Raw genomic sequence first — 12300 nt, 5'->3', positions numbered from 1 at the left:
TCTTCCAGCAGCCCAGCAAATAGTTGATGGCGCATCATAAATTCCTTTGCTTTGGGGCGCCTGCGTGGCTCAGTCAGTTGGGTGTCTGGCTTCAGTTCAGGTCATGATCCCACAGTTCGTGGGTTCAAGCCCTGCGTCAGGCTCTGTGCTGACAGCTCAGAGCCTGGAGCCTGCTTCGGATTCTGTCTCCCTCCCTCTCTCTCTGCCCCTCCCCTGCTCACATTCTGTCTCTCTGTCTCTCTGTCTCTCAAAGATAAATAAACATTAGAAAGATTTCTTAATAAATAAAATAAATTCCTTTGCTTTAACACAACTCCCCTAATAACACAGGTTCGTGGTTCCATGGGTTAGTTCTGAAAGTCCTTGCCCAGAAAAGAAAAACAGTTCATGAGAAGTAAGCTAAACTTCAGGAAACATAACACAAAGTTATTTACCCTAATAATAATTTAAACTAGTAAGATAAATGAATAAAAAGTTTTTACTTTCTCCTTTTCATGTCCAAAGTCAAGGTGTCAGGAACCATCAAAGCTACTCGATGACACTGGACACATTAGCAGCAGTAAGAGTTAAGCATTCATTTGAAAGCTCTGCTCTAGAACTCAGAAACGTACTGTTGACATTATGACTGTAAGCAGGGATAGTTAGGGACTTTTGGGCTGAAATAACCGGTATTAGTCAGCTCAGTGTGATTAGCTAAGTCAAATGTGATCATCAACCGAGCTGAGTCTGTCTTAATTCAACAAGCAACTCTTAGTCGTACACAATTCATTTACTTCAGTATTACATGTAGGACTTTGGATAACTAATCAAATGCACATGAGTTAGATGTAAAATATAACCATAAATATAAAATGTTGCTCCTTTTCGCTGCCTACATTTAGTCCTGACCCTACTAGTTACCAGGTTGGCACCAAATCCCACCACGTCCGGCCACCTCTGCCCCTGGAGCACTGCACCAGCACCTCCCACCTGACCTGCTCCAGTGGCCTCCTGCGCTTCTACTCCATTCTCCCCTTTAATAACTCCCACCGGAAGGACCATTTTAAAACATAGATCTAATCATATCCCCTCTCCTGGTCAGTCCTTACCTCACCTCCATAGGCCTGTGTGAAGTGGCCCGAGACACCTCTCCAACCTCATCCCTGCCATTCTCTCCCTCTCTCATTCCTCTCCAGCCATGCTGGCCTCCTTGCAGTTTCTGGACCACACCAGGCCCACTCCCCCCTCAGGGCTTTTGCACTACTGCTCCCTTCACAGAGATACCTACAGGTCTCAGACCTCTGCTGAAATGCCCTCTCAGCAGAGAGGTTTCCTTGACCATCTTATCTGAGATAATAGCCCTTCACCCTCCACATTGCTCTCTATCCTGTTGACCTTGATTTTCTTCTCAGGGTATGTTTTGTGTGGTAGTATTCCTTTTTCTTTTTGTTAATAATGGCTCTCTCCAGGGCGCCTGGGTGGCTCAGTCGGTTGAGCGCCGACTTCGGCTCAGGTCATGATCTCACAGTCCGTGAGGTCAAGCCCCACGTCGGGCTCTGTGCTGACAGCTCAGAGCCTGGAGCCTGTTTTGGATTCTGTGTCTCCCTCTCTCTGACCCTCCCCCGTTCATGCTCTGTCTCTCTCTGTCTCAAAAATAAATAAATGTTAAAAAAAAATAATAATAATGGCTCTCTCCACATTAGAAAGTAAGCTGCATATATAAAAGCAGAGAGGGAGGCAAACCATACAAGACTCTTTTTTTTCTTTTAATTTTTTTAATCTTTATTTTTGAGAGAGAGAGAGAGAGAGAGAGAGACAGAGTGCTAGTGGGGGAGGGGCAGAGACAGAGGGAGACACGGAATCCAAAACAGGCTCCAGGCTCTGAACTGTCAGTACAGAGCCTGATCTGGGGCTCAAACCCATGGACTGTGAGATCATGATCTGAGCCAAAGTCGGATGCTTAACCAACTGAGCCACCCAGGTGCCCCATAAGAGACTCTTAAATACAGAGAACAAACGGAGCATTGCTGGCGGGGTCTTGGGTGGGGCAATGGGCTAAAGGGGTGAGAGTTATTAAGGAGGGCACTTGTTGGGATGAGCCCTGGGTGTTATATGTAAGTGATGAATCACTAAATTTATTCATGAAATTATTATTACACTTTATGTTAACTAACTTGGATTTAAATTTAAAAGAAGAAGAAGAAGAAGAAGAAGAAGAAGAAGAAGAAGAAGAAAGCAAGTTGCATGAGGTGAGGGGCTTTCCCCATCTAGTGGTCAGTGCTGCATCTCTGTGCCTACAGCAGCGCCAACACAGAGCAGGCCCTCTCTACTTACTGGATCTGAAAAGATTGCTTGAAGGAATGATAAAGTAAATGCCTTCCCACTTTAGCGCGACTGTTAGAAGCACTGCAACACACAGTGGCTGTGATAGTTCAGGTGTGCCAGCTGCAAGCTAATGATACAAGGACAAAAGGGAAATGAAGCAAGAAGAGTGAATGCTAAAGTTTGGAGCAGCTTTGCAAATGTGGTTCCTCAAGACCAGCATCTAGACGAGGTCTCTAGACAGCAGAGGTTTACAAGCCTTGCCAGCTAAATGATCCTTCAGTCATGGACTTGTTTGCAGAGGACAACAAGGGACCATACCGATTCCGTTAATCATCCAAAGTAGACTTCAGGGCTAGGGGACGGCTCCACTCCGTAAAGTCATCCAGGGGCTCAGATTCCTTCTGTCTCTTTTGCTGTTCTTGTTTTGCCTTCTTTGGAGTGCTTTCCACACCAGAATCATTAATGCTGTCTCGCCAGTACCACTTCTGCAGGAATATCCTGTAATCAACAAAATTGGGGACAAGCAAACTCCTTTCAAGGAGGTGACACAGTAGTTTTCACACAACACTTTTGATCATAGCCAAACTTGGTTGCATTAATTACCATGTTTAGATGCAAGGAAGGTTGGGAAGTGTAGTCTCTCGCTGAGTGACCATACACTCTGCTAAAACTCTGGGTAGAGGGAATCATTCTAGATGGAGGGAACAATGGATACTGGAGACAGTTAATAGTCTCTACTTGAATGGTTAGTTGGACACTACTGGGACATCCTATTCTGTTTCAGACACTATGCAAGGCACTACAGTGGATACAGAGAGAATTCCTACTTTCAGGGGGTTCCCAGTATTATGTGTGTGACAAGACAGGTGCACACTGTAACACAAGAGAACCAGCAAACCCATAAGAGAGGCACAAAGTGCTACCAAAGTGGTTCAAAATAGAGAGATTTCCCATCAATTTGGAAAGCTCAGAAATAAAATTACTTTGAGAGACAGGAAGGGAGAATAGGGAGGACATTTTAGATAGGGCAAAGGGCCAGGAGGGAGACAGTGGAGGGCATGTCTAAGAAAAGCAAGCCTGATAGTTTGGTTTAGCTACAGCATAGAGCACAGATCAAGGAAGTATGGAGAGGAAGCTGGGGACTTTGCATTTCTTTTCATTTGGCACAGGAACTGGTGAAGGGTTTTGAATAGGGCAGGGATATAATCAGAGCTGGCTTTCCAAAGACCATCAGTGGATACAGAATGAGTGAGAGTAGGGAGGGATTCAATGTGGGAGACTAGACAGAAGGCCAGTGTGAAAGTCTGAAGAGGGTTTTGTAGTAAGACTTCATAGGAAATAAACAAAACACCTCTGAAACCACCCTGGTTAAATATTAGCTGAATTACATGTTATTGACATACATTTATTGAATGCCTTACTATGCTCTAGACTAGTGGCCTTCAAACTTTTCTGACCATATACAGGAAGCAATCAATTTCTTCCCCCTCAATCCAGTTTCACAAACATATTTCGAAACAAAGCTTTCATAAAATGATACCTTTTTACTAGAGTGGAAAATGCAGTCTGTTGTTTTTCTACTCTTTTTTCTTACTTCTATTCCGAACCAGTAATTTTATTTACAGTTTGAGAAAGTTTCTTTAGGCACCATGAGGAAGACAGGAGGAGCTATCTGAATCTTAACAAAGTTATATTTAAGGAAGGAAAATAGGCACACACATACAAATAAACACAAAACGAGACAGAGAAACCGTAGAGTGTGGGAGCTAGACGGGACCTGAGTAGCTACCTTATCTTAATATTTCATGTAATTAGTGAGAAAATGAAACTAAAAACCTTCTTTAACAGCTCACAGCAAGTTAGTGCTGCAGACCCAAAACAGGCAGAGCTTCTTGGAAGGTCCAAGTCTCTCTTATGTATTTAATTTTTTTTAATGTTTTTATTTATTTTTGAGACAGAGAGAGACAGAGCATGAGCAAGGGAGGGACAGAGAGAGAGAGAGAGAGACACAGAATCCAAGGCAGGCTCCAGGCTCTGAGCTGTCAGCACAGCTGACAGCGGGACTTGAACTCACGGACCGTGAGATCATGACCTGAGCTGAAGCCAGACACTTAACCAACTGAGCCACCCAGGCGCCCCTAATTTTTTTTTTAATAAATAAAAGTAAGATTATAAAAAGTGTGATATATTTTCATTTTAAGCCAATTCAATTTGAATTGCACAAATGATGCTGTTTAATAAACATACCAAAAATGCCATTCAGAGGTTCTGTTTATGAGCTAATATTTATTTCAATACTCACAGTTTATTCTCGATGATATGGACCAGCAATGGGACACTGATGTGAAGTTGCGTGCTGGCTTATTTCAGTCTGGTCAGTGGAACTCAGTGGAAATGAATCCTCTCTCATGTGGAGATAATACCAAAATATAAATTTGAAGCTGTTAAGCCCTTCAGGAATAAGCACTAATCAAATGGGTCGCTCTACCCTTATCCCCCAACTTCCATCTCCATCGAGAAAACATGGGGGTGTCATGATTCCCAATTTTACCCACCATTCAACAATGTGATCAGCTCCTTAAAAGGTTCTGTGCTCTTCTGAGTCACTGTGTTCTTCTTGGATTTTCCATTTTCTGGAACCATCTAACTCCTGAGGCTATGGCTTTGATGTGACTGCCAAAAAAGTACTAACCAAATGCTTTCGGTACCATACCTTGTTGATCTTTTTACATATGCTCTCACCTTGACTGTTTCCCACTTAGAAAAATATTATAAGCTAAACTTTTTAAATTTTACCAGTTAATGATGTCAAAACTTTCCATTAAATAAACCATATTCATGTCTTTCATACTAAACACTCTTTATTGTTTTTAATTTTTAAGGTATTGCTCAATTAAATCATTAATTAAGCTACTCTACCCTTTTCTTTTTTTTTAAGTTTTTATTTACTTATTTTGAGAGAGAGAGTGTGGGGGGTGGGTGCACCGCTAGTGGGGGAGGGGCAGAGAGTGAGGAGGAGAGACAAAGAATCCCAAGCAAGCTGTATACTGCCAGCACAGAGCCCGATGTGGGGCTTGCATTCACAAACCAAACCATGAGTTCATGACCTGAGCTGAAGTCAAGAGTCGGATGCTTAACCAACAGAGCGACCCAAGTGCCCCTACTCTACCCTTTTTAGAGAGTTTGGAAAAAACTGATCGTGATAGTCTGCATTCTTATTTGCCAAATGTAGTAAGAAAATTGGGTATTTTGTGGGATAATTGCAACAGAAATACTGTTATGTTATATTATCTGATTTACTTAGGCTTATAAAGAATTACAAAAAGCATGGGACAATCACATTTTGATAGTACAATTTTTGAAGATTACCATATGGTGCTAGTTTTTGTGTAAAAATTTTTAAAGGGGAGAGTTACATATATAGTCCAAGCTGTTAAATGATTTATTGTAAAATAGGTAATTTATCATATTTCTTCGTAGACACTTCTTTTGTCAGCTTTTTTGATTAGAAATTTACAGAAACTTTTCGCAAAATATAACAAGCCAAGGTTCTTTACAGTTGTTTTTCGGTACTTGTGGTTTGAACAAAATTCTATTGCATTTCTTAACAACTAAATGAATTCATGAAGAGCACTATGCTTACTGTCTCTCTTCTCCCTTGAAACCCACAGACGTCTTTCTGGAAACGCTTTGACGCACATTCCCAAGGGAGCATTCGCTGGCCTTTATAGTCTTAAAGTTCTGTAAGTAAACAGGCTGTTATTTGCTATATTTCTGATTTTAGTGTCAAGTGGATGCTAATTAACTTGTAAAGACTGAATCCCTCTAACAAGCTGTTTAGAACCACAGGATAATTCAATTAAAGTCTACCTTCGTTGGTACCATAGGACAGTATGATACCAGGCTGGATTTGTGTGTGAAAAAAAAGTTCATCTCTCCTGTTCTACTTTAAACTCTAAAATTGCCTCTAAGGAAGCAACTTATCAACTCAAACTTTTAAAAGAGTATTTCCCTTTCCTTTTGTGTAATGAAGTTGGGGACAGTCTCTTGAATCGTCTTGATCACCAGGTGAATAAACCCTTACGATGCTTACATAATGAGATCACAGCCTCAAACCATTTGTGAAGCTTGTCTCCTTACAATGCACCGAATAAGGATCAGCTAAAAAACTACCAAGTTTATGTTCCACTTGTGAATAGACGTGGAAAAGCCTAGTGCCTAATAGATATACTGAGTAGTTATTTAATTGAGAAATGCTAATTCACTAAGACTTGTAAAAGTGGTTTTCTTAGTATGTAATGTGCAATTTCCCAGTTTGTTCATCAGAAAACTCATTATTATTGAGTGCCTCCTTCTTCTAGTACCCATTGCTTAATTTTCTTTCATTTCTTCTGTGTAGGAAAAAAAAAGGTCACCTAGGTAGAGAAAATAGGTAATGTAAGTTGAAAGTCATACCAGGAAAATTTTATCTCAGAGACTATCCTGATTTTATTTCCTTTCTTTGAGATGAAAGTTTTAAACTCGAAGAAGGCATTTGATACATTTCTCCTTAATGGAAATTGCATTTCATTGACCTGAGGGATCCACAGGCTTTTAGAAAATCAGCTTTATTTAAATTTACTATTTTGTTAAAAATTAAACGTAACAGCAGAACCATCGTTTGGTCTGCTTAGGTGGTTGAGTTCAGTCCCCCTACGCTTAACTTGTTTTTGCTGTTAGGTAGAAATTTTTTTAATGTTTATTTATTTTTTTGAAAGAGAAAGACAGAGCTTGAGTGGGGGAGGGGCAGAGAGACAGAGGGAGACAGAATCTGAAGCAGACTCCAGGCTCCGAGCTGTCAGAACAGAGCCTGACACGGGGCTCAACCCACGAACCATGAGAACCTGACCTGACCCAAAGTTGGACGCTTAACCGACTGAGCCACCCAAGTGCCCCTAGGCAGAAATATTTTTAAGTTGCCATACAGCCAAACCCTAATGTGTTCATTCATTGTGTGTGCTAAAATTCTGAGCTGTAGCACCAACTCTTTAATGTACCTATGTCTCTATGAACTCATCAGAATATTTGGAACCATTCAAAATGCATCATAAATAAATCAAGTTTAGATAAGACAACTTAGATGATGTGTTTTCGATGTTTTGAGTTATGTACCACAAAGTATTTTGGATACATGTTAAATAAATTATACTAGAATCCATTATTTTAACTCACTTAACAAAATGTATTTTGGAAGTACTGAGCGAGAGAGAGAGAGCATGTGTATGCATGTGTATATGTGTGTGTGTGTCATTGAACAAATTATTGCTAAAAATACAAAGATCAATAAGTATGGCCCTTGCCTTTGAAGAGTTTATAATGTAGTGATAGGTTGTGGGATCAAGATAGTGGGACAAAGCCAAACAAACAGGTCTCCTCTGATTCATCTGAAAAATGTGTCTAGCGACCTGTGCAGGACACTGCATCCAGAAATTGGAAACCATTTAGTCCAGTCTGATGGTTCAGATTTGGCTTCCTGCAAGAAATGTTTTTCCAAACAGATGATCCAGGAGCTGAATCTTAGCACACCTGCGAAACAACCATAACGTGATCAACTGAGGGGATAAATGCAGAGACACGGAGGCAGGAAGTACCTGGGATGAACAGGCATCTCTAAGAAGATTGGTACTCAGGCATTTGGGGAAAGATGAAAAGTATCTGCAGAAGAGTGTGGAGAGATAGAAAGGGTCCCGGTCCCAGGGATCCTGTATGTCATGTCAAAAATGCATGAGCATTGTTATGATCTAGGCATGATGAGAAGCCAAGGAAAAGTTATAAGCATGGGAATGGCATTTTCAGACTTGGCAGTGTAGCTAGATCACTGCCCCCGTGAAGAGAAATTTAGAGGAGCAAGACTTCTGCCCAGAATTATATTTGCTCTTCCTTTTGCTTTGCTGACTTAAAGACTAATATTCAATGAGCAAATTCAATCATCAAATGTTTTGAAAGTATTTCATTCAGTAGTAGAACAATGGTTCTCAACTGTGGCCACTCTGCTTGCCCCAGAGTGTTGGAAAACCAACATCTTTGGTTTTCTGGATGATTGGCATGTAGCAAACTGTCCTGTGATGTGCTACTCAGCCCAGTGCATATTGACCAAATTTGAGTCAATAATATATTCATGCATAATAACACTAAAAGGTTTTATAAGAAGTTCTGCATAGGCCTAATAATTTGTACAGGAAAAATTAAATGGAATAAATGTATTCTCGTAAAATCACTGAATAATTCAGTGTATGCATCCTGTCTATTCCAGGTATTGTATGATTTAGTTGAAAACAGTATTAGTGCAGTAGAAGAATTACCTCAACAGCCACAAAATAAATTAAAAATATATAACCGTGGAGGTATAAAACTTCTTCTTAAAAATAATTGCCATTTGAGGCGCCTGGGTGGCTCAGTCGGTTAAGTGTCCGACTTCGGCTCAGATCATGATCTCACAGTCCATGGGTTTGGGCCCCACGTCAGGCTCTGTGCCGACAGCTCAGAGCTTGGAGCCTGCTTCGGATTCTGTGTCTCCCTCTCTCTCTGCCCCTCCCCTGCTTGCTCGCTCTCTCTCTCTCTCTCTCTCTGTCTCTCTCTCTCAAAAATAGAATAAAAAACATAAAAAAATTTTTTTAATAATAATTGCCATTAAATTAGCAGAGAAATATGAAACATAAGGTTCCGTTGAATTTCATTAACAAAGTTTGCTTTGTAAAGATTTTGTATTATAGCCTTAAAATTTTTTGGAGAACAGTCATAAAAATCTGTTATGACAATTGTGTAATATATATATTTATTTGGGTGGCCTGTTGCTTTTCTAATCTTGCTCTTCCATTATCCAGCAGGGTCTGGTACCCGACTTCTATGAAGGCAATACTGTGATTTTTTTTTTTTTTCCAATTTGGCCTCAATTCTCTGTTGCCATTAGGCTCTCCAGTACTGGAGAATGAAGGCTTGCCTCAGCATGTGATGGAGCTTTGAGATAGGGTAAATGTGCTTTGTGCTATTTCAACCTTATCTTGTCCTAAAAGAGAATTATTTTTACACTATTCTCCTCTACAAGGAACAGGCATTTCTGAAAATGTCATGCTCATTTGTGAGAGTGTAACACTTCCTAATTTTCTCCCCTACAACATCTATCATTTATCTTAGCATGTTATCCTTATTTTAATAAAGGTTGTTTCCTTCTTTCCCATATAAGCATAGTCTGTTATGTATCTTAAGAATTCTAGTTCTTATTCTAGTATCCATGTAGAACTCTAATCTCACTTCATGGTTCTTGTACAAAACAGCTTCTGGTCATGTTGTTTCTCTCACACCCAACCTTATTCATTAAAAGTAGAGCAAACATGAAGGAAAAAATCAGTAAAACTAAAAGGCAACCAACAGAATGGGAGAAGATATTTGCAACTGACATAGCAGATAAAGGGTTAGTATCCAAAATCTATAAAGAACTTACCAAACTCAATACCCAAAATAATAATAATAATAATAATAATAATAATCCAGTGAAGAAATGGGCAAAAGACATGAATAGACACGTCTCCAAAGAAGACATCCAGATGGCCAACTGACACATGAAAAAATGCTCAACATCAGTCATCATCAGGGAAATACAAATCAAAACCACAATGAGATACCACCTCATACTAGTCAGAATGGCTAAAATTAACAACTGAGGCAACAACAGATGTTGGCAAGAATGCGGAGAACCCTCTTGCACTGCTGGTGGGAATGCAAACTGGTGCAGCCACTCTGGAAAACAGTATGGAGATTCCTCAAAAAATTAAAAATAGAACTAGCCTACGACCCAGCAATTGCACTACTAGATATTTATCCACAGGATACAGGTGTGCTGTTTCGAAGGGGCACATACACCCCAATGTTTATAGCAGCGCTATCGACAATAGCCAAAGTATGGAAAGAGCCCAAATGTCCATTGATGGATGAATGGATAAAAAAAAATGTGGTATGTATATACAATGGAGTATTACTCGACAATCAAAAAGAATGAAATCTTGCCATTTGCAACAACATGGATAGAACTGGAGAGTATTGTGCTAAGCGAAATTAGTCAGAGAAAGACAAATATCATATGGCTTCACTCATATGTGGAATTTAAGATACAAAACAGATGAACATAAGGGAAGGGAAGCAAAAATAATATAAAAACAGGGAGGGGGACAAAACATAAGAGACTCTTAAATATAGAGAACAAACTGAAGGTTACTGGAGGGGTTGTAGGTGGCAGGGGGATGGGCTAAATGGGCAAGGGACACTAAGAAAGACACTTGAGATGAGCACTGGGTGTTATATGTAGGGCGTGAACCACCGGATTCTACTGAAATCATTATTGCACTATATGCTAGCTAACTTGGATGTAAGTTTTAAAAAAAATTTTTTTAAGTTTGTATTTAAAAAAAAAGAGCCTAACATCTGACTCGTTCATAAAGATGTCTGCTATCTGAGTATCATTTATATAATGATACATGTATCACTTTATTATAAATTTTTTTAATTTCTCCTTTATAATATAGTTAGGGCAGTACATTCTATTGGTTTTTTTCTATGAAGTGATGTGTGTAAATAGGCTATATTTTTATGAATTTTATCTAAATATAATAGATGGGGCATTATAAATATTTAGTATTAAAGGGAGAATTGAGTCTGGTCGTGTTGAGACCACAGTGCTAGGGGTAAAATGCTGAATAAGCCTGCTTCTTTCTTCATGGCAACTCTTCCAAATGTTTTATAAAACCCAAAAGTCACTGAAAGAAAGAGATAACTGATTATTGTATAGCATGGTAAGAAAGGTAGTGTAAAAGTTATGTTCATCTGGGTCCCTGATCAGCATAGAGAGGGTAAGGAGGGCATTTGATTAAAAAAAAGAGAAAGATAATAGTAAGCCAATCCATTAAGAAAATGAAGATAGTGGTGCGCCTGGGTGGCTCAGTTGGTAAAGCCTCCGACTTGGGCTCAGGTCATGATCTCACAGTTTATGAGTTCGAGCCCCACATTTTCAAACTTGTAATATTTTAAAATCAGGGAAAGAAATTAAGAAAATACTGGGGCACCTGGGTGGCTCAGTTAAGCGTCAGACTTCAGCTCAGGTCTTTATCCCGTGGCTGGTGAGTTCAAGCCCCGCCTAGGGTTCTGTCCCGACAGCTCAGAGCCTGGAGCCTGATTCTGCATCTCCTTCTCTTTGCCCCTCCCTCACTTGTGCTCGCGCGTGCTCTCTCTCTCTCTCTCTCTCGATCTCTCTCAAGAATAAATAAACATTAAAAAAATTAATTAAAAGAAATATGCAGCCATTCTTTGTCTCTAGAGAAAGTGGAAAATTTTCTTTTCTCACCCATATGTGAATGATAAAAATGAAGCCAAAAGTGCCTAAACCCATATTCAGTTCATGGTGCTTTCTGCTTCTATTGGATGCACAGAATAAAGGAGTATTTGCAAAAGAAACCAGCAGCTATGTTGTGAATGCTTTCTGTTTTAATTGCACTCCAAAGTGCTGTAAACCCTTTCATTGTTTTGTCTCCCACTAGGATATCTTAAACAAAAACAGAATTTTCTAATTAACTTACTGGAGACTTGTGGAGATAACTTGTGCTTGTTTTGTCATTTAAAAGTAGTTAAACAGGGGCGCCTGGGTGGCTCAGTCGGTTGAGCGTCCGACTTCGCTCGGGTCACGATCTCACGGTCCGTGAGTTCGAGCCCCGCGTCAGGCTCTGTGCTGACAGCTCAGAGCCTGGAGCCTGTTTCAGATTCTGTGTCTCCCTCTCTCTTCGGCCCTCCCCCCGTTCATGCTCTGTCTCTCTCTGTCTCAAAAATAAATAAAAATGTTAAAAAAAAAAAAAGTAATTAAACAGAAGTTCTTTAGTTTAGGGAGAGATCAGGACTTAAGTGATTTCTAAATTATATTTTTGGTATTTTACTTGTAGAAGTAGTTCAAAAATTAAATTGCTGGGAGGTAGT

General features: G+C 39.9%; 1 protein-coding gene across 3 annotated transcripts in view; it reads left to right on the top strand.

Moving 5' to 3' along the window:
- The window catches only part of LGR5 (leucine rich repeat containing G protein-coupled receptor 5), a 128922-nt gene that overhangs the window by 67270 nt on the left and 49352 nt on the right, over positions 1–12300 (top strand). For 2 of the 3 annotated variants that reach the window (XM_019455106.2, XM_019455103.2), the window contains exon 3: positions 5976–6047. The exons of the other annotated variant lie outside the window; for it this stretch is intronic. In XM_019455106.2, coding sequence (XP_019310651.2) covers positions 5976–6047 — 72 coding nt within the window. The remainder of the gene's footprint in view (positions 1–5975; positions 6048–12300) is intronic. 3 annotated transcript variants of the gene reach the window in all.

The sequence above is a fragment of the Panthera pardus genome, unplaced genomic scaffold (genome assembly GCF_024362965.1).
Source record: "Panthera pardus isolate Hobbes unplaced genomic scaffold, ASM2436296v1 HiC_scaffold_6, whole genome shotgun sequence".
In the NCBI taxonomy this organism is placed as follows: domain Eukaryota; kingdom Metazoa; phylum Chordata; class Mammalia; order Carnivora; family Felidae; genus Panthera; species Panthera pardus.
The sequence above is the reverse complement of the archived record's forward strand: the minus strand, read 5'-3'. Positions and strand labels throughout refer to the sequence as shown.